At 39.9% G+C, this 22,008-nt stretch overlaps 1 protein-coding gene across 1 annotated transcript in view; it reads left to right on the forward strand.

Annotated features, from left to right (window-relative positions):
- Positions 1–22,008, forward strand: part of tbcd (tubulin folding cofactor D) — a 354,778-nt gene that overhangs the window by 327,486 nt on the left and 5,284 nt on the right. The window contains exons 33-37 of the mRNA XM_085963427.1: positions 92–213; positions 913–990; positions 9,948–10,037; positions 15,741–15,828; positions 19,069–19,178. Of these exons, the coding sequence (XP_085819553.1) occupies positions 92–213; positions 913–990; positions 9,948–10,037; positions 15,741–15,828; positions 19,069–19,178 (488 nt within the window). The remainder of the gene's footprint in view (positions 1–91; positions 214–912; positions 991–9,947; positions 10,038–15,740; positions 15,829–19,068; positions 19,179–22,008) is intronic.

The raw sequence follows: 22,008 nt of genomic DNA on the forward strand, positions 1-22,008 counted from the left end.
AATTTGTGTCTTAATTGTTAGATTGACCATTCTTTTATACAGTGGAATGTTTTTATCATCTTGATTTGCCCCATTCTACTTTTTGTTTTAGGTGCGATATTCAGCCCAGTCACTCTTTGACTATCTCAAAACAATCTGCAATGACCTGGAAGCCATGAACAAGTTTTGTGGAACTTTAATACAAATCTTTAAGGATAATATACATGATGACAGGTGGGGGAAACAGATGGAGATGTGTATGGTTTACTTAATGTTTGGAAAGTATTGTACACTTTTAGTACATAGTCAACATCGCTCGATCTTTGACAGTCTTAGCCGGCCACTGATCAAAACTTTACCCTGGCCATAAGGGACTTGGACTTGGATTTTTCCACTTGTTTTCTTAACTTACGTCCATTAAACAAAAAAATACTAATCTTATGGAAACGTGTGTTAGTATTTTAGCTGAACTAACTAATGGCATATAAGCAGTAACTGTTGTAATTGTATCTTGTACTGATGTTTGCTTGGATACTGTTCCTTACTGATTGCACTTCATAAGGAACCACCAATGGGGAAAAAATCTCCCTGTAATCTGCTTTCTGTTGTGTAATGTGCATGTTAAAGCCATGGCAACTTAAATGTTTTTAAACATTTTTTGTGTGCTTCTCTCTGCCAACTCTGCAGGTACTGTCTTTTTTTAATTCATGCTAATCATATATAGAAGCCTTTTTGAAATAACTTTAGATTTTTTTTTAATGCCTCTCATAATGAGCATTCATTACTCAAAATGTAAATCAACCATCATATTGTGAACTATTTATTTTGAAAGATAAAGATAAAACTTTAGGTTCTTCAGTTTGACATGGCTTTGAGATGGTGAGTCATTTTCAATTTTCCTCCTCCTCCTTCAACGCTATTACTACTTTTCAGGGTGTCCATCCCTCTGCTGAAGATGCTTGACCAGATGCTGGCTAATGGATGCTTCGATATTTTCACAGTAGATGAAAGGTATTTATTAGTAAGAGATGAAAGGTCTACTGGTATTTTACAGATTAATTTTTCTCCCAGTATATGACTACTCTGCTTGTTAGTGTAATCTTTGAGCAAATACAGTGCCATTTTTGAATTGAAATAAAAATGAGGTTTACTGTACTAGTGTGCCATGCCACTCGAACTCCAGTGTACAATGAATTGCCAAACAGTGTTTCCATTCTTGACTTTGGCATCAGATGAAGTTGCTTAACAAAACCTGGCAGTATTTTAAAAGTTGCCTTCCCTGCTGTCCTCGTGTCGCTGCCTCTTGCTTGGGACTGTTTGACCTGAGTGCAGAGGGAGATTGGATGGAGAATCAGCACAGCTTATTGTTGAGCACTTCCTAGTATCTCATTACAGAACAACATGGGGAGAGGAATTCGATAAATATGACACCATGCAGTCCCATATCATGTCTTAAGTGCTCTGAAATATACTGGGTGTTTGAAGTAAACAGTGATGTATAACATTCATATCTTGGAACTCATGCTATACTTTCCTGAGCATTATCAGGAGCCCTAGATAAATTCCAACCTACAGCAGTGTAAGGAGGAGAACCTATACCCAATGTGAAGTAGAACTAAATGAAACCTCACCATTTTATTTTTGATAATTGAGAATCTACTCATACATCTTTTCTACATGCTGCAGTTCTCTAATGAATAGACACTGAGCAGAAGTACTGTACTCACTTATATTTTTGGTAATTTAACTTGACAAACCTGAATACTGAACATTGGGGAAATAGAATATGAAACGGTACAGTGTTGCTCAGTTTACAATGTGCACTTATTTTTAATAAATATGAACATGGAAGCTGTTACATCCCATGAAGGAATAAGCTGGTTAGCTTTCTGACTTTAATACTTATTGCACTTTTTACAGTTGTTTGAATTCTGGTACTTACAGTACCTGTATAACGTTTATAAACAGTACTGTTCAAAAGTAAATGTTAATCAGCATAAAAATCCTCTTCGGTTGAATACAGATTAACATTGCACTGTGAAGTTTATGTCTATAGAGTCAGTATACTAATAGAATTTTAAAAACTTTTTTTTATAACTTCTATCTCTAAAGTTTGATCTAATACAATGATCATGTTTGCAATAGTCAAGATTGTAACATCAATAGTTGTTTTTAGAAATGCCATGAATTCTGCAGCAAAAGCTAAATGTAGTTACAAGGATTTGCCAGCTATGAATGTTTTATGAGGGGGCAATAAGAAGCAATCTAAATTGGTTATTCCTAATCAATTAGTGGGAATGATTTGTAAGATTCCACATATTGCTGCCATTAGGTTTCAAAGGACTGGAAACTGTTGAGCCTTGAACTATTCATTGCTCCTCCTTCAGCTAAAAATTAATTCAAGGGCAGCACAGCTCGACTTTTATTTCAGAGACCACCCTGGGCCATGCCATAAGAGATCTAATTGACATGCTGCTTACCTTTTAAAGCAGATGGCCTGTGTTCAGGGCACACATGTCCCTGATTCACAGAAAGGAAAGACTGGAAAAGCCTGCGTTTTTCCCTTGATGCAGACTGTTTTTGCAGGCATTTTGCCTGTTGAACAGATGGAACTTTCCTAACTGCCATCAAAGTGTCTGCAACTTGATATATTTCATATAACATCGACCCAGCACTTTTCTTCTGAAGCATATTTGAAGTGGCTGGTTGACAGAACAAAATGAGACCTTACTCTGTGGTGCACAAAGACAATTTTTGAACTAAGTTGTTCCAGACACAGTAACAGAATTGGCTTCTTTGTGCTCTGTTGACAGTGCAATCAATATATGCAATCATTATGCTTGTTTTACAACATAATTAAGTAGATATCTTGAAAAATGAGAAGTTTGTGAAGTGCTGTGCAATAATATTTATAAAATCAGTATTGTAGATTAATATGAATCATTTTGATTAAATGTCTGTTGAGCTCGTAGTAATAGTAGACTGACTAAGGTGCCCCTTTCACACTTTGTAATGTGGTTGATTCCATCCTGTGACCACATTCCTCCTGGCAGCCTCTCTCAGTTACTTGCAGTCCTGCTTATTTACCTTGCCAACTATAGGAGGGTGGCACAAGAAAGAATTTTGAAGGAAGAAAGAAAAGTTAAAATGGGGTGACAAAATAAAATCAACTGTTGAGTTGTATTTGCAGATAGTGTTGAATTATTATAACTTTGCAGAAAGAAATTTAAATGTGTGGACACTTGCCCATCTCTTTGGGATGTGAAAGGTGTTCTATAAGTGCAAGTTTGTTCTTTTTATTAATCTATGTCTCCTACGGTATTGTCTTTCCTTTCACTCCTGCTCTTTCTTACTCAGTGTTCTTGATCTGTTTACCATACCCACACCACTCACTTTATACTGCTTGCCGCCTTTTCTATCACTATTCTTTTTTGTTATTTTGCCTTTCATTTGCTGTCTTTTCTTCCAACTAATGTTTTCCAGTTTAAAATCTGTTCCTTTCTGCCCAGTAGTCGATAAATGCACCTTCCAATGTGTACCAAGGTATACAAATGAAGAAGGACCCAGTTTACTCCATGGTCTATTCGGAGTTAGCTGATTTCAGCCAGGGCACAACACATTAGGGTTCATGCTGATCACTCCAAATCACTGCTAGAAAATGCACTGGCATGGATGCCAGGTGAGGGCTGAGTTGGGCTCACCTGATGTTCCATGCTATTAAATAGCCTTCAGACACTCAGTGGCTAGGCTTACACATGAAGAATGGCCACTTCGTTGAGGTACTGGAGGGTTGCTGGGATCGATGGAATCATATGTCAGCATGATGCAACACTTTCAAGGAAGGAGGAGAGAAAAGAGAAGTAAATTGCGGGGAATGGTGTTGACTGAACGGGAGGCAAAGAATCTCTTATTTTACTCTCTCTGACAACAACAAAATGATGCTTAATGGCAAATAATTTGTTGCTGCTTTGCCCCCAAGCTTCAGGCCTGTAATAGTATATCCTGTTGCCTATGTCCATTGCATTATGTTTCACAAAACACATTTTTTCTCTAAATTTCCCATCTCTTTTCCTGCAGTACTTCCCTCGCGCTGGTACATGGTCCCCGGGCACATGCAGCCCTCTATCACCTCCCCCAAATGACCATTCTTTGTGGATATGTATAAGCTTTGAGTGTTCTGCATAGCCAAGTCCACGTTTCATCCAATGTCACGTGCACTTTCCAGTAAGAATCACTTGATCGATTTTTTTTTTTAAATCTGTGTCCTGTTATAGATATAGACATAGTCATAATGGCACAGAAGGAGGCCAGTCGGCCCATCAAGTCCGTGCTGGCTCTCTGCAGTGCAATTGAGTCAGTCTCATTCCCCCGTTCTATCCCCGTAGCCCTGCAAGTTTATTTCCCTCAAATGCATATCCAGTCTCCCCTTGAAAACAATGAGTGTCTCTGCTTCCACCACTTCTGTTGGCAGCGAATTCCAGGTCCTTGCCACTCGCTGCGTAAAAAAGTTTTTCCTCATATTCCCCCTGTATTTCTTGCCCAACACCTTAAATCTGTGTCCCCTAGTCCTTGTACCATCAACTAGTGGGAACAGCTTTTCCCCGTCTAACCTATCCAAACCCGTCATAATCTTGTACACCTCTATCTAATTACAACTCAACCTCCTTTGCGCTAATAAAAACAAATCCAGCTTCTCCAACCTTGTAGCTAAGATCCCCCATCCCCGGAACCATTCTGATAAATCTCCTCTGCACCCTCTCAAGGGCCTTCACATCCTTCCTAAAGTGTGGTGACCAAAACTGGACGCAATACTCCAGTTGTGGCCCAACCAGTGCTTTATAAGGGTTCAGCATAACTTCTCTAGTTTTGTACTCAATACCCCTATTTATGAAGCCCAAGATCCCATATGCTTTGTTAACCACTCTCTCAATATGTCCTGCCACCTTCAGGGACCTATGCATATTAACTCCCAGGTCCCTCTGTCCCTGCCATTAAGTGTATATTGCCTTTCCCTGTTCCTTCTGCCAAAATGCATCACCTCACACTTTTCTGTATTAAATTCCATCTGCCACTTGTCTGCCCATTCTGCTAGCTTTTCTATGTCCTGTTGCAGTCAATTGGTATCATCATCACTGTTTGCCACACCCCCAAGTTTGGTGTCATTGACAAATTTAGAAATTCTACTCTGTATTCCAATATCCAGGTGATTTATCAAAAAAAAGCAGTGGCCCCAGCACTGACCCTTGGGGAACACCACTGTCTACCATCCTCCAGTCTGAAAAACAGCCATTTACCACAACTCGCTGTTTTCTGGCCTTAAGCCAATTCCTTAGCCAAGCTGCCACTGACCCACCTATTCCATGAGCCTCAATTTTGTTAACCAGCCTTCTATGTGGCACTTTGTCAAACACCTTCTGAAAATCCATGTAGACAACATCCATTGAATTCCCTTCATCAATCCTCTCTGTTACTTCATCAAAAATTTAAATTAGATTAGTCAAACACGATCTGCCTTTTACAAATCCATGTTGACGCGCCTTAATTTAGCTAAACCTCTCCAAGTGCCTGTTAATTTTTTCCTTGATTATTGTTTCTAAAACTTTACCCACCACTGATGTTAATCTGACCGGCCTGTAGTTACTAGGATTGTCCATGCACCCTTTCTTGAACAATGGTGTCACATTTGCCACTTTAGAATCCTCAGGCACCTCCCCAGCATCGAGGGAAGATTGGAAAATTATGGCAAGCCCTTCCGCTATCTCCTCCCCCAATTCCCTTAGCAACCTGAGATGCAAGCCATCTGGACCAGGCGACTTGTCCACTCTAAGCATACCCAGCCTTCCTAGTACATCCTGTCTATCAATTTTCACCCCTTCCATTGCTTCTACCTTTTCCACTTCTACCGATATTTTGTCAGCATCCACCTCCTTAGTAATCACCGATACAAAGTACTCATTGAGTATTCTAGCCTTGCCCTGCGCCTCTAAGCATATATCACCTTTGTCTCTAATAGGCCCCACCCCGCCTCTTACTACCCGCTTACTGTTTATATGCCAGTAGAAGATTTTTGGGTTCCCTTTTTATGTTAACCGCCATCCTGCTCTCATATTCTCTCTTTGCCAATCTTATTTTCATCTTCACATCCCCTCTCAACTTATTGTATTTGGTCTGGTTCTCCCTTGAAGAATTCACATGACATGCATCACACACTTTTTTTGTTTCATCATCTTCTCTATCTCCCTCATCATCCAAGGAGCCCTTGCTTTGGTTCCCTTACCCTTCCCTCTTGTTGGAATGTACCTAGCCTGTACTTGGAACATCTCCTCCTTAAAGATCACCCATTGTTCCGTTACAGTTTTTCCTGTCAGTCTTTGGTTCCATTTTACCCTGGCTAGATAGATCCTTTCGCATCCCATTGAAGTTAGCCCTATTCCCGTTTAGAAGTTCCACTCTAGATTGTTTCTTGCTCCTCTCCATTGCTAATCTAAATCTTATGATATGATATGATGATCACTCGTACCCAAGTGTTCTCCCACAGACACTTGGTCGACCTGGCCCACCTCATTCCCCAGCACCAGATCCAGCAATGCCTCCTTCCTAGTTGGGCCAAGAACATACTGGTCAAGGAAATTCTCCTGAACACGTTTCAGAAATTCCTCCCCCTCCTTTCCCTTTACCCTAGCATTATCCCAATCGATATTTGGGTAATTAAAGTCCCCCAATATCACCACTCTATAGTTCTTGCATAACTGCGATTTCCCTGCAGATTTGCACGTCTGCCTTCCTCTCAATATTTGGAGGCCTGTAGAATACCCCCGATTGCGTGATCATACCCTTTTTGATCCTCAACTCTAACCAAATGGATTCTGTCCTTGTCCCATCAAGAACATCCTCTCATTCCAACACTACAATGTCTTCCATAATCAGCACTGCCATCCCACCTCCCTTTTTTCCTTCCCTACCTATTCTGAACACCTTGTACCTTTTGAATATTAAGTGCCCAGGCCTCGCCGTTTTTAAGCCACGTTTCCGTTATTGCCACAACATCATATTGCCACATGGCTAATTGTGCTTGTAGCTCACCAACCTTATTCACCACACTTTGTGCGTTTACGTACATGCATTCTAAACCCATTTTTGAATTTTTCGTTGTCTTTCTTGGTCTGCTCCTATCTAATATGGTACTACTTCAGCCTCTAGTACTACTTTCTTCTCTAGTACTATCCAACACACTCACTCTTTTATGCGCCTTATTCCTCTTTTTTACTCCTATATGCTGGTGCCCATCCCCCCTGCCAAGCTAGTTTAAACCCTCCCCAACAGCACTAGCAAACCTCCCCACAAGAATATTGGTCCCGGCTCTGTTAAGGTGTAACCCGTCCGGCTTGTACAGGTCCCACCTTCCCCAGAAACGTTCCCAATGCCTCGGAAACCTAAAGCCCTCCCTCTTGCACCATCTCTCCAGCCACGCATTCATCTGTTCTATCCTCCTATTCCTGTACTCACTAGCACGTGGCTTTGGGAGTAATCCGGAGATTACTACCTTTAAGGTCCTGCTCTTTAATTTCTCTCCTAGCTCCCTAAACTCTGCCTGCAGGACCTCATCCCTCTTTCTGCCTATGTCATTGGTACCGATATGGACAACGACTTCTGGCTGTTCACCCTCCCCCCCCCCCCCCCCCCCCCCTCAGTGACATCCTTGAGTCTGGCACCAGGGAAGCAACATACCATCCTGGAGTCACATCTGCGGCCACAGAAACGCCTGTCTGCTCCCCTAACTATCGAATCTCCTACCACTATCGCTCTTCCATTCTTTTCCTCCCCCCCCCCCCCCCGGTGCATCTGAGCCACCTGTGGTGCCGTGTACTTGACTCTGGCTGCACTCCCCAGAGGAACCATCACCCATCAGTACTCAGAACAGAATACTGGTTGGAGAGCGTGATGCACTCAGGGGACTCCTGCACTACCTGCCTGGTCCTCCTCGTCTGGCGGTCACCCATTCCATCTCTGCCTGCAGACTCTTAAGCTGTGGGGTGACCACCTCTAGAAACGTGCTATCCACGTAATTCAGCCTCGCGGATGCACCGCAGTGAGTCCAGTCGCCGCTCAAGCTCCAAAACCCAGAACTCGAGTTGCTGTTCCTGGTGACACTTCCTGCACATGTGGTCGTCCAGGACTTCTCACATGGCACAGGATGTGCACTCCATGGGACTGAGCTGCCCTGCCATGCCTCTATTTAATAGAATGAGAACCACCCCAGCAGAAATAAACTTAAAACTTAACAACAAACACTCCCCAACTACTCACCAGTCAGCTCTTTCCCTCTATTTTATAGGCTATTAACTAATTTAGCAGAAATAAACTTTAAAAAAAAATTAAAATATTTTTAAAAGTACACTCACCAGCTACTCACCAATCAGCTCCTTCCCTTGGGTCGACGTCACTTTTTTTACTCTGACGTCACTTTTTCAAAAACTGCCTGTTGAGTTGCTGCCGCTCTTTTTATCTGTTCTGCTCTCCAGGTCCGATCTCCTTGATACTAGCTTTTTATTCCAGATTTATTTAACTGAATTATAAATTCCCCGGCTGCCGTGGTGGGATTTGAACTCTTGTCTCCTGATTATTAGTCCAGGCCTCGATTACTAGTCCAGTAACATTACCATTATGCTACCGCTCCCTTCTAATCCGTTCCATTCATGACTATTTTACAGTGCAATGTTCTAGTGGGTTGAACTTGTTTACTTTTTTCTGCTTAACATTTACATGTAGACCTGTGTTATGAGTATTAGAGCTAAATAACTGTCAGATGTCCACGTAGTGTTTTTCTCTCCTCAGATTTGCAGAGGGCAGTTGTAGCAGCCCCACCACCACACCAGCTTAACTCATCACAGAGCAGGGATCGAACCTGGGAATTTCCTTCTGTACATGGTTCAGCACCATACCACATGGTGAATTTACCCACTGGGCCATCAGAGGAACTCCTGGCAATTTTATTTATAACCTAATTATTTTTTATACGTTCAGTTGGCAAACCTCAACCTGTAGTATAAAGTCAGAACAGCAAGTTATAAAATAATGTCTTAATGCAAAATAAATCAATTTGTAACTTGAAACTGACTTTCCTCTGCAGTCCTGTCACTTATATGGTCTGACATCACACCGCAGTTTGTTTTATAAGCCAGAGCTCACTGTTTAGCTTCTTAAATTTTTCTGGAAGCTACAATGTTTTGTTTGATTGGGCTGTAGAAGTGTAATTTCTTTTATTATTAATATAACCATTGTGTGGAGAAATATATGGGCCTAAATTATATTTGGGTGCCGTGAAGCAAATCTATTTTGAATACTATTTCTCTTCATCACCCGCCCCACCCTCCTTCCTCAACATGACTTGATGCTCAGAAGTAGGTGTGTCTTCTAGCGAGGAGATGTAAGCAGCTTATTCATTATAACTACAATTGAATCTTTAGTTTAAAGTAAGTCATCCTCAGTTCCGAGGGACTGCCTAAGAAGAAGAGTTTAAAGTGAACAAAATTTGTTTTTGGTAGGAGTTTATGAACATTTCTGACATTTATTAATTTTTTTGCGTTTCAATTTATTTTATCAATCTTTCTTTACAAATAAATGGCTGGGCACTTAACACTTCAGTGTTCCTTACAGTTATTTCCCACACGCACAAATGTAAAGATGACCAGCTTCAGGACACTTCTGTAAAGAAATTAGAATTTGGTTAACTGTAATATTAATCAAGTGTGGTGCTTGGTGGAAAATATTATGTAAGGACAAGGATTGATTATAGGTGACTTTCTGTTTATTATAGATCACTACTGATAAAAGGAAAAATCACAGCAATAGGACATCTATAAGTGAAAGCGCCCTCCAGAACATGGTGGTGCAGTGGCTTTACACTGAAGACAGTACAAATACAGTTCCTGCACATTTTTGATGTTTTGTTTCTATTTGTTTCTCAGCCACTACTATGCTAAAGAGTTGCTTTCCCTCTGCAATGAGGAAATCCGGAAGTCCAAAGATGTCCAGAAACTTCAAGCTAGCATTTCAGTGTGAGTAGATCCAGGGAACCACTTTTATTTTTTTCCTCAATTAAAATTCCTTTCTCACTGCCTGTAATTGGGATTGTCATTGAACTGAATCATTCATGGTTTCTGCAATTACACCAGACTTGATCATTTAGACTGTGTGGTTTTGGGAGTGCAAATTGGACACAAATTGTTATGTGTAGGTTATGATGTGCTCGTGCCACGTTAAACACTGCCTTTTTGGCTTGTTTTTTAAGCTATAAAACCCTACCCTTTGTGGGGTTGGGAACTAATAAAATACCGTGAAATTAAATCAGATTAAATAAACTACAAATACCTTATTGATAACAGCATATTGCACTTGTCTGTGAAACGGTAAGAAAGAAAAGAAAGACTTGCATTTATATACCGCCTTTCATGACCACTGGACGTCTCAAAGTGCTTTACAGCCAATGAAGTACTTTTGAAGTGGAGTCGCTGTTGTAATGTGGGAAACGTGGCAGCCAATTTGCGCACAGCAAACTCCCACAAACAGCAATGTGATAATGGCCAGGTAAGAGCATCTATGATGTGCCACACATTGAGTTAACATCTCTGCTGGTATTTATGGTGCTAGTTCATAGCAACGCGTTTCATAAATACTGTGACAACAAGAGCTAGTCAGAGGCTGGGTATTCTGCGACATGTGTCTCACCTCCTGACTCCCCAAAGCCTTTCCACCATCTACAAGGCACAAGTAAGGAGTGTGATGGAATACTCTCCACTTGCCTGGATGAGTGCAGCTCCAACAACACTCAAGAAGCTCAACACCATCCACAATAAAGCAGCCCGCTTGATTGGCACCCCATCCACCACCTTAAACATTCACTCCCTCCACCACCGGCGTACCGTGGCTGCAGTGTGTACCATCTACAAGATACACTGCAGCAACTCGCCAAGGCTTCTTCGGCAGCACCTCCCAAACCCGCGACCTCTTCCACCTAGAAGGACAAGGGCAGCAGGCGCATGGGAACACCACCACCTCCCAAGTTTTCCTCCAAGACTCACACCATCCTGACTTAGAAGTATATTGCCGATCCTTCATCATCACTGGGTCAAAATCCTGGAACTCCCTCCCTAACAGCACTGTGGGAGTACCTTCACCACACGGACTGCAGCGGTTCAAGAAGGCGGCTCACCACCACCTTCTCAAGGGCAATTAGGGATGGGCAATAAATACTGGCCTTGCCAGCGACACCCACATACCATAAACTAATAATTTTTTTTAAAAATTACATTGAGGCAGAAAAATCAATGGGAAAGTGCTTTTGTACACTGCCTACCGGCCATTTACTGACCTCCATTGGTGAACCGAGAGCCTTCACAACCAGGATTGGTGGGTAGCTTGGTGAGACCCAGGGAGGGGGATGAATAGCTTATATATGGTTGATGTTTGTTGACCTGACCAATTGTGAGAGAATTTCACCTTACGTGAGATGTAAACAGATCAAGAGCTGTTAAGTAGCAAAGAATCTTAAGTTTTTGTTAAGACCGTCGGTGCTAACTGTATTAATAACATTCCCTCGCTCCTTTCTGATCAGCTCCAAATTTTTTACCATTGTAGTTACTGGAACTTTGCATTGGTCCTGTCAGTGAGTGAAAGGTTTCCGATGATATAATGAGTACGGAAAGGCCTTCATTATTGCTAACTGCCACATTCAGTGCCTGTGATGTTTGATAAATGGCCTCTATCCACAAAGCTGCCTTTATCGGATCATTCTGATTGAACAATGATAAATAAGATCTCTATATTTAAATTTATTCAGCAAATGTTGAAAAAAATGTAGTGTTCTCTATAGGGAAAAAGAAATTGGCAAACTTTTGGTTGTGTTTGTAACCAAGCCATGCAATGATCTATTTGCATATCATGACATTTTCATCTTTGCAAGCTAAGTCCTATGATTCAGTCATTCTTGCAAACTGCAATTGTCAGTTCAGGAGAGTCTAACTTACACAGATTTTTCTGTAGAGCTTAGAACAGCAGACAAAAAACAAAAATAAGTTATTCTTCAATAACCTTTTCAAGAGTGAAATCCACTTCACTGCCATCCATATTGATCTTGTCTTTCCTTTCTCAGTTTGGAAAATCGAGTTGTGTTTTGAGCACTTCATCAAACTAACTACTACTTTTCTGTTTAACATATTTAAATATGGGGAAGATATATTTTGAAGGCCTTTGCATATGGAAAAAATTATTTCAGTTTAAAAATCAATTGTGTTTTGATGACACAGTAAACCTGATACTGTAATAGTAAAGTCTGCGGTGATGATAGTGTAATAGTAAAGTCTGCGGTGATACTCCCCTGCTCCACCCCCCGAGCTAGCCTCTCATACACATTGTCCTTCTTGGACAAGAAGGCGGGGTGCTTGAACCCGTGGACTTCTTAAAGGATTTCAACAGTGCTATCTATTCCTTGGTTTATCAAGCAGAGAACATGAGAAGGAATCTCCCCTCACCACCAGAACCCCCAGGCATTGTTCCGCAGTTGATTTGACTGAAATTGGCAAACTGTTTTTGTTGGGGGAAGAGCATACATGAATCAAATTCATGCTCTGCTCAAAGTTCAGAATTTACTGCGCTAACTTGAGTATGTTCCAAATAATACGGCAGCCTGATGGCTACAAGCTGTTCCAATGAATGCAATTTTGAGCCATCATACTAATAATATCATAGCAAAGACAAGAGTAGGTAAAAATGTTACAATCGGCTAAACGTGCGATGTATAAGCAGCAAAGTGTGTACCAAGCAACTTGTGCCAATATAAGGGCTGACTATTACGTCCCACTTAGACAAACAAAAGTAAAAATACCCTTGCATTGTTTTATACATTCTGTGTGTTACAGATTAATAAGGAAGCCTGGCATATATTGGACGTGCACCACATTAGTAATATAAAACAGAAATGAAGATCAAAGAAATGCAATGTACTTACAGGACTGAAATTACTTTCTTTCCAACAGACAGCAGCAGTGTAGCATTACAGTTTTAACATTACTCATGTCACAGGTTGTAAATACATAATTAACAATAATAGTGACAGAATGGATGAAGAGAAACCCCAGAGCATGTTCACGCAAGTTCAGGATAGGCCTCATGTTTTTTAACATGCAAATTTCCCGTGGGAAAGTAAAACCAGCAGGCTACTTTTCTTGAAAGCTGTATGTCTGCACCTCTGACAGTAAAGGTAATTAAATATTTAACCATTTTGTACCTCAGGCAGGCAAAAATTGACCAGTATTCCAAAAAAGCTCATTCCATATTCCTGATTTAAAAGCCAATGGAAATTAGTAATATGTGGAGCATGATTGAAGACACACAGTCGTAAAATTGATATCCAAAAGCGACATCAGGCGCCTTGCATGGCCGTTAGAGCATTACGCCAGTTGAATGACTGAAGCTAACGATTAGCTACTGATTTTACCAAATTGAGTGACAGGAGAATATTTTAAGATATTTCTGGGCCTATGGGGAGAGAGAAGTGACAAGGAAGGAAGAGAAAGTTCATTGCCCATCCTCCTCTGAGAGCCTTCCAATGCCGGGACTGGACTGGTATGTAGGAGTTTCTTATAGAAAACCTTGGTTACCATTTTTTATTTAGAAGTCTTTTTATATAAACGTCATGGCTTTATGTTTATGTAGCTTTGCTTACAAGTGTTTCTATGATTTGGCCACAAAGCATATTCCAAAATATCATATTCAGATGCTATGAGATCTGCTGACGATGTTTGTAGAGCTTTGTTTTGAAGTTGAGGGAACTGACAATTTAAAGAATTGTTTAATTGTACTGTAAGAACGCATGAATGAACTATATTCTGAGAGTGCATGGCCAAAAACTGGGAGTACTTCAGTATTTAAATACAATTTAGTTCAAGAAATAGATGCGTTTTACCTGCACCTATTTTTGAATCTTATCATAGATTTTAAATTGTGTTTACATGTAATGCTAACCTTGAAGTTAATAATACATTGTTTTCTGCAATTTAGTCTTTACTAAAATGATCAGCTCATCCTAGTTCGAGCAATGTCTTCATATTTTCTCTTCTATTGCATTTCTGCTATTTAGCTGTGGTACTGTTGAAGAGGATTTAAGATATTGGGGGAGGATTGGTTAAAAAAAAATGCTACTGCTGTTTAGCAAGCTATGAAAACTAAGATTCAAGGGCCTTGGGGGAATAGGGAGAGATAATAACATTACAGTAATCCTATTGAGGAAAAAATGTAAAAAAGCTGACCCAGGCAAAATTTGGTATTGATCTAAAGTGTCAATTAGTTTCACAGGTCAAATGTAATTACTAAATTTTTGAAAATGATGTTCCGATCCTCTTCTGAACTCTGGTTTTCTTTACATGCAATTGAATTTTTGATATTTAAATAATAGATATTCCACATAATCTTAGTTACTTCAAAAAAATTTTATCATTGCAATTTGTAAAGTTGCCTGAAACTTTAGGATCTCCAACCAGTTTGAGAAGCACACTGATGCCATTCTGTGCAAGAGACAGAAACTACTCCAGATGACTTAAGTTCCTGGTACTTGACTCTATCATTTCCAGAATGCTGTTTCTGCCGATAAATAAGGGTATTGGTTAAATTGGCAAATGTGAAAAATTTATGCTTTACTTGCAATCTGTCTCTTCGCATGCACCAGTCCTTAAGGTGCTTTTTTTTTTTATTCGCTTATGGGATCTGGGTGTCGCTGGCAAGGCCAGCATTTATTGCCCATCTCTAGTTGCCCTTGAGAAGGTGGTGGTGAGCCGCCACCTTGCACCGCTGCAGTCCATGTGGTGAAGGTACTCCCACAGTGCTGTTAGGGAGGGAGTTCCAGGATTTTGATGCGGCGACGATGAAGGATCGGCGATATACTTCTAAGTCAGGATGGTGTGTGACTTGGAGGGGAACTTGGAGGTGGTGGTGTTCCCATGCACCTGCTGTCCTTGTCCTTCTAGGTGGAAGAGGTCGCAGGTTTGGGAGGTGCTGTCGAAGAAGCCTTGGTGAGTTGCTGCAGTGCATCTTGTAGATGGTATACACTGCAGCCACGGTACGCCGGTGGTGGAGGGAGTGAATGTTTAAGGTGGTGGATGGGGTGCCAATCAAACGGGCTGCTTTGTCCTGGATGGTGTCGAGCTTCTTGAGTGTTGTTGGAGCTGCACTCATCCAGGCAAGTGGAGAGTATTCCATCACACTCCTTACTTGTGCCTTGTAGATGGTGGATAGGCTTTGGGGAGTCAGAAGGTGAGACACTAGCCGCAGAATACCTAGCCTCTGACCTGCTCTTGTTGCCACAGTATTTATATGGCTGGTCCAGTTAAGTTTCTGGTTAATGGTGACCCCCCCCAGGATGTTGATAGTGGGGGATTTGGCGATGGTAATGTTGTTGAATGTCAAGGGGAGGTGGTTAGACTCTCGCTTGTTGAAGATAGTCATTGTGTGGCACGAATGTTACCTGCCACTTATCGTCCAAGCCTGAACGTCGTCCAGGTCTTGTTGCATGCGGGCATGAAGTGCTTCATTATCTGAGGAGTTGTGAATGGTGCTGAACACTGCAGTCATCAGCGAACATCCCCATTTCTGATCCCCATTTACATTATAAAGAATTGTACTCCTAGCGCTTTACATAGACAAACATTCCAGTTGAGATTTATATTTTTGTATAATTACATATACTCTTGATTTGGCTTGTCTTACAGGTTCTGTGGTCTTATTCAGTTCCAAGGTGATATCAGAAAGAAAGTTCTCTTCCAGCTCTTGCGCCTGTTGTGCTACCCATTCCCAGTAGTAAGCACTCACTAATTTACTTAATTTCTTAAGAAGTAACAGTGTGTGGTAGAGGCCTGTTGTGTTGCACCTTTACCAAATGATGAACCATGTAAAAAGCTACAGGCTGCATGAGGTTTTTGGGCAGATAAATTGACACGCTAAGCCTTTAACTCTCCGTTATCATAAAATGCACTGTGCAGTTCACACCAATGTGAATGTAATTTTCAGTTCATGTACATTAATAAATTATATTAAAATTGCTAGACAATATATCAATGTGATGCAATTCTCCAGTATTTATGCATCATGCAATACAAGCCAAGCAGCTCTTTCTGTAAAGAGAAATTGAGTAAAACAGCCAAAACTACCTCTGGAAATAGTAAAAGTGTGACCAGTGAAAAAGCATAAAGGTGCCCAAAGGTACTTCTCTGAGTTTATAAATTACTTTTGTGGAAGTAACAGAACATTACTTCTGCATCAGTTAATGCTTTGCTTCAGGCTACAATGGAAGATTGCCATGACAACAAATGTGTAAGGGTGATCATAATCACCTAACAAGCATGAGGATAGTAAATGCATCAGAGCTCAGACAGGGATTTAGCGGCTTTATAGAAGAGAGGCGATGCATTGTTTGATTGGCCATGGCTGCTCTTACAGCTGTTAACAGTCATGTGGTCACTGGAAGGAGTCCAGCTGTATATTCTGAAACAGAATTCTGCAGTGATGGAAAATACTGAGTCAGTAATACATTTTAAAAATTCAAAAATGGGAGGTTGGTATTTAAGGCAAAGTTTTTATTTTAAATTGTTTTGTTAATGACCTATGTTGTCTAATTCATTGCATCCATTTTTGCTCCTCATACTGTTGAAAATGAACAGAACGCGTGCCTGCAGCATATTTTAACATATGACATTGACTCCGTGGAATTTTCAGTGGGTGCACCGCCTGTGCAATGGCTATGTATTTTTAGATATTTGTAGTTTCAATTTTACAAATATTTCTAAGAATTACAGTCCTTGTATCCAGTTAAAACTGGAGTGAAAATTTTGTGTTCTGAACGTCCTTTTTGAAAGCTTAGGTTGTAAAATAGTGAAATTAAACCAGGGTGGTCTCTAGATCAAAAAAAATTGTAAAAGCTGCAATGTTTTAAAAAGAAATGTTGAAGAGCACATATGCTAAACATGATGCATAATTTTTGGGGAAGTATAGGTCTTTAGATGCATAAATGATTTGACTTCAAAGCCGATTCTAGTCTGGTGTTAAAGGGGAAGTGAAGTGATTAGGTAAGACCTAGAAATTGGAAGTATTTATCCATATGTAAGTATTTTTCCTTTAGGAATTGAAACAACCCTAATGACAGGGCTCCAGCCGTTTACTAATTCTGAGAAGCAGGTGTGCTAGAATGTTGTAAATCAAGCGGCTCCCATTGCAAAACGCTCTACAAACTTTCTGTTTAAGGGCTGCTCATGGTCTTCTCCCACTTACCCATCCACCACTGTCCTGTTGATATTCAGCATGGACTGGAGTAGGAAGCAAGTAAAGTCAATGATCAGTTTCTGAATAGGCTAATCATGTCAACATCAATTAAATGTCATATACTTGGATTTTCAAAAGGCCTTCGATAGGGTACCACACAGTAGACGAATGAAAAAGGTTAGGACAGGTGGAGTCAGGGGACAAATAGCTGAATTGATAGTAAATTGGCTAAAAAATAGAAAGCATAGAGTAAGGGCAAAGGGTAATTATTCAGATTGGAGGAAGGTAGAAAGCGGTGTTCCACAAGGATCAGTGCTGGGATAATTGTTATTCATAATTTACATTAATGATTTAGACTTAGGAACAAGTAACTCAATATCAAAATCTGCAGATGATACCAAACTGGGGGGGTATAGCTAACACTGAGGAAGAATGCAACATAATACAAGAAGAGAGAGAACTTGCAGACGGGCAGTTAAGTGGCAGATGAACTTTAACATAGATAAATGTGAGGTGATGCATTTTGGCAGGAAAAATAGACACATCACCTACACCTCAGAAAATAAAAAACTGAATGGGGTAGAAGAGCAAAGGGATCTCGGGATACATTTGAACAAATCATTAAAAGCAACATCGCAGGTCAGCAAAGCAATTGAAAATGCTAACAAAGCACTGGGATTTATTTCTAGGAATATAGAATTCAAAAGTAGTGAAGTTATGTGAAACTTGTATAGGACACTGGTCAGGCCACACTTAGAGTACTGTGCACAGTTCTGGTCTCCATATTACAAAAAGGACATAGAAGCACTGGAGAAAGTGCAAAAAAGATTTGCAAGAATTGTACCAGATCTGAGAGATTACAGCTATCGGGAAGGATTGAACAAGTTGGGGCTTTTTTCTTTAGAAAAGAGAAGACTTAGAGGTGATCTGATAGAGGTCTTTAAAATTATGAATGGGTTGGACAGGGTAGATGTGGAGAGTATGTTTCCACTTGTGGGAGAATCCAAAACTAGGGGCCATAAATTCAAGATAGTTACTAATAAATCCAATAGGGAAATTAGGAGAAATTTATTTACTCAAGAGTAGCTAGAATATGGAACTCGCTACCACAGGAAGAGGTTGAGGCAAATAGCTTCGATGCTTTCAAAATGAAACTAGGCAAGTACATGAGAAAAAGGAATAGAAAGATATGCTAAAAGGCTGAGGTAAGGCAGATAGAATGGGAGGAGACTCATGTGGAGTATAAGCAACAGCACAGCCTAGTTGGACTGAATGGCCTGTTTCTGTGCTGTATATTGTATGCAATTCAATATTACATAGGATTCCATGTATTAATGTAGTCCTGTTCCCCTGTTCGGTCCAGTGCTGAATCCTCTGAAATGGTTGAATATATGACTCGGTGGATGAGCCATGCAACAGATTATATTTCAGCTACTGATGAATAATCAAATAACTGCTGCTAATCATAGAGTAAGGATTGTTATTGTAGTTACACTTTATAGTGGAAAAAGCAATTTATGCAAATGCATTTATTTCACTGACTCTAAAGCGAATCTAGTATTGGTGATGTATGAAAATGTAGTATTATTGCACCTGATCACTGTTATCTGACTTTCAAGTGGTATGTGGAAACTATGAATATTAGTATAAATTGATATAATCTAGCAGAGGGATAGCTTATGTGTGATCTTATTTCATTTGCACAGTCCCAGAAGTGACAGACTTGTTCAGTGATGGTTTTGTGTTTCGTGGCAGTTGTTTTCTAATTAATCTTTTGCACAGATAAGGAAGACAACCGCCAGCCAGCTGTATGAAATGCTTTTAACATATGATGATGTCATTGATGCAGAGGTATTGGACGAAGTGATGGCAAGTCTTAGTGACAACAACTGGTGAGTAGCATTTGCTGTGGAAGTAAGCCTTGCATTGTGTTCAATGTGCTTCAATAAACGCAAACCAACCTTGAAGTTTAAGCAAGTTATTTTTTTAAGGGGCTAGTCGTCATTATTAAAATTGCAGAGAAGCTGAAAGGCATCTGCACTTTTTTATATATAAATGTAACTGTACTGGCCACGCTAGACGTGCTCCTATCTAGTTATCCAGCAAGTTAAACACTTATTCAAAATAATTCTTCGTGAAGCCGTTTGCTGTTTGAAGCCTTTACTTGAACAAATTTGTGAAACTGTAAACAAAGACAAAGTATGTTTTGTACATAAACTGAGTACTATACATTCGATATTACATAAGATATAACATATTTACAACAGTAGAATAGACTAATTGTATAACTAACATTTGGACTCACTTCTGTAACTATCAAATATTAACCTTTTATAAACATCGTGTTATCAAAATACTACTCTGACAACATTGCTATTATGCTAACAAACAAAGATACTCACAGATATTGCGCTTGGCCTAACATATGAAATCAGATTACATTGGATTGTGAATCCCTTATGGAATCCTCCATTACTGCCAGATTCTTCCTGGAATTCTACTTCCTGGGATTCTACTTCCTGGGTTACACAGGAAGAAAGGTACGAAGGTCAAATGACCTCACAGGAAGAAAGGTACGAAGGTCAAATGACGTCTCACAGGAAGAAAGGAACGAAGGTCAAATGACCTCTCACAGGAAGAAAGGAACAAAGGTCAAATTACCTCACACAGGAAGAAAGGTCAAATGACCTCTGCTTCATACAAACTGCTAACACGATAACCACCACCAGAGGGTGCTATCTGCATATAAAATGGTTCATCAGTCCAGAACATCACTGCTATACAATAGCTACCACCAGAGGGTGCTATCTGCATGTAAAATGTCCAGAACAGTAACAGATCTATAGCTCGCAATTTATAATCATGAAGGTCTTTCTCATGAGCAAAGGATCTGTTGGGGCAAATTCTGTCATCAGGTGTAAATTCTCTATTCTGTAGATATTGTAATATATATACTTGTACAGCTATAAAATAGCAGCACCAGGAAATGAGGAAATACCAACAAAGCCTAAGAAAGAAGGCTAGGTTACCGAGAGCCACAAAGAAGAGTTAAACTTCTTCAGTCTTTGAATTATGTTACTTTTTGTTCATCTGTGACCGAATAAGAAGGTACCCATACACCTTTTGGCACCCTTCAAACTATGGGACTTTAAATAGGGAAAGTTATGCACACTGCTTTTAATTTGGGGAAAAAAAGTCGGAATTATGGACATAATAACAAGAGGGTTGGAATTGCATTAAAAGCATATGTGTACTTGGTTTATGGATAATATCTGTCTTACCTGATGAATACAGATATTAACTGAAATCCAAAAAACAATATATTTTTTGCAAATCATTCACTAGACATCCTTTATTTTATGTGCTTTTTTCCCCATTGCATGCATCCACCTTCAGCTTGGAAAGAAAGCCTTGGCTGTAAAGCTGTCCAATAACTGTTCTATTCTCTAAGGGCAGGATTTGTCTGCACCTTGTTTTTCTTCCCTTAAATGGAATGCACCACTAGAAAAAAATCTTGCAATGTCCCAAAGTACATCATAGCTAATGAATGATACTGCTTTGTAATGTTTATCTGGTAGCCAGGCTGATAAAATGAGAGCAGTTAAGTCTAAATGACAATCAAAGATGGGTGTTCATTTTTGGGCGCTTTGGATGGAAGTCCAACGCTGGAATCCTGAATATTTACATTGTGTATTGGACATCTTCTGCTACTAAAACGTACCACTTTATACTATAATAACATGTTTAATAGCATATGTTTACCTATAGAGCACACAGAACTAAACGGGTATTTAAGGTTTTCACTAGTCAATGTTATTCAAAATCTCCTGCTGAAACTTCGCTGTCGTGCTTTTGTTTTCCCAAAGCAATTGTGTTTCCTCGATGGCTGCAGGCATCCACCTGTCCTCTCAGTCATAATCTAGGTGTGAAATCTGGGAATATACAAAGAGGAGAAACAGGTATTGGAGGGGAAAAAAAACATTTTTTGAAAAAAGTAGTGTATTAATTTACAGATGTTATTGATAAAAAGGTTGTAAAATGAACAGCACCTGTTTCTCTTTATTTGTAGAGTGCTACACAGCTGTGAAATGACATTGAACACATAAAGGAAAATAGTAGTGCCATCCCAGATGAAAGTTTACTGTATGTTGGAGGGATTTTTATTTCCACTTCATATATAGGTTTATGATGTTGGAAGAGTTAGAAGGATTCTAGCATCCAATGCAATTCTCATCTGCGCTGAATTAAATACTGAGTGTCACATAGGCCAGTAAAATTAGTTATCTAATATCTGATAACTTATTTGACTATTGAAGTACGTAATGGCTGAGAGACTGCAGGAAATTGGATCAACTCAAGTATTTAAATAGTTGGAATGCTTTGCACAGAGCAGAGCCTAGTTGAAAGGATTCATTTGGTTAACCTCATCCAGCTGGCATTTGGCAGAGTTTGGCCACTTTCTTCAGTCTGTTTCTTATTTTGCCTCCTTAAATCTAATTAATGTCCTTTAAGTAATACTCGAAGTAAGTCTTGTGCTTACTGTAACGTTTACCATTGCGGCCTGTGCTTGTTACTTTAAACCATATTATTCTTTTCAAACTGTAATTCTAAGTGTGCAGTCTAGTTTTAAATCTTTCAACCTATGAACATCATGGGCTATTGTTAAATTGCTACTTTTCATTTCTGTTTGTAGCTGAAAATGCTTTAGTCATATAAAAATAG

This window comes from Somniosus microcephalus, chromosome 21, assembly GCF_052327205.1.
Source record: "Somniosus microcephalus isolate GS21.2 chromosome 21, FLI_Smic_1.0, whole genome shotgun sequence".
NCBI lineage: Eukaryota > Metazoa > Chordata > Chondrichthyes > Squaliformes > Somniosidae > Somniosus > Somniosus microcephalus.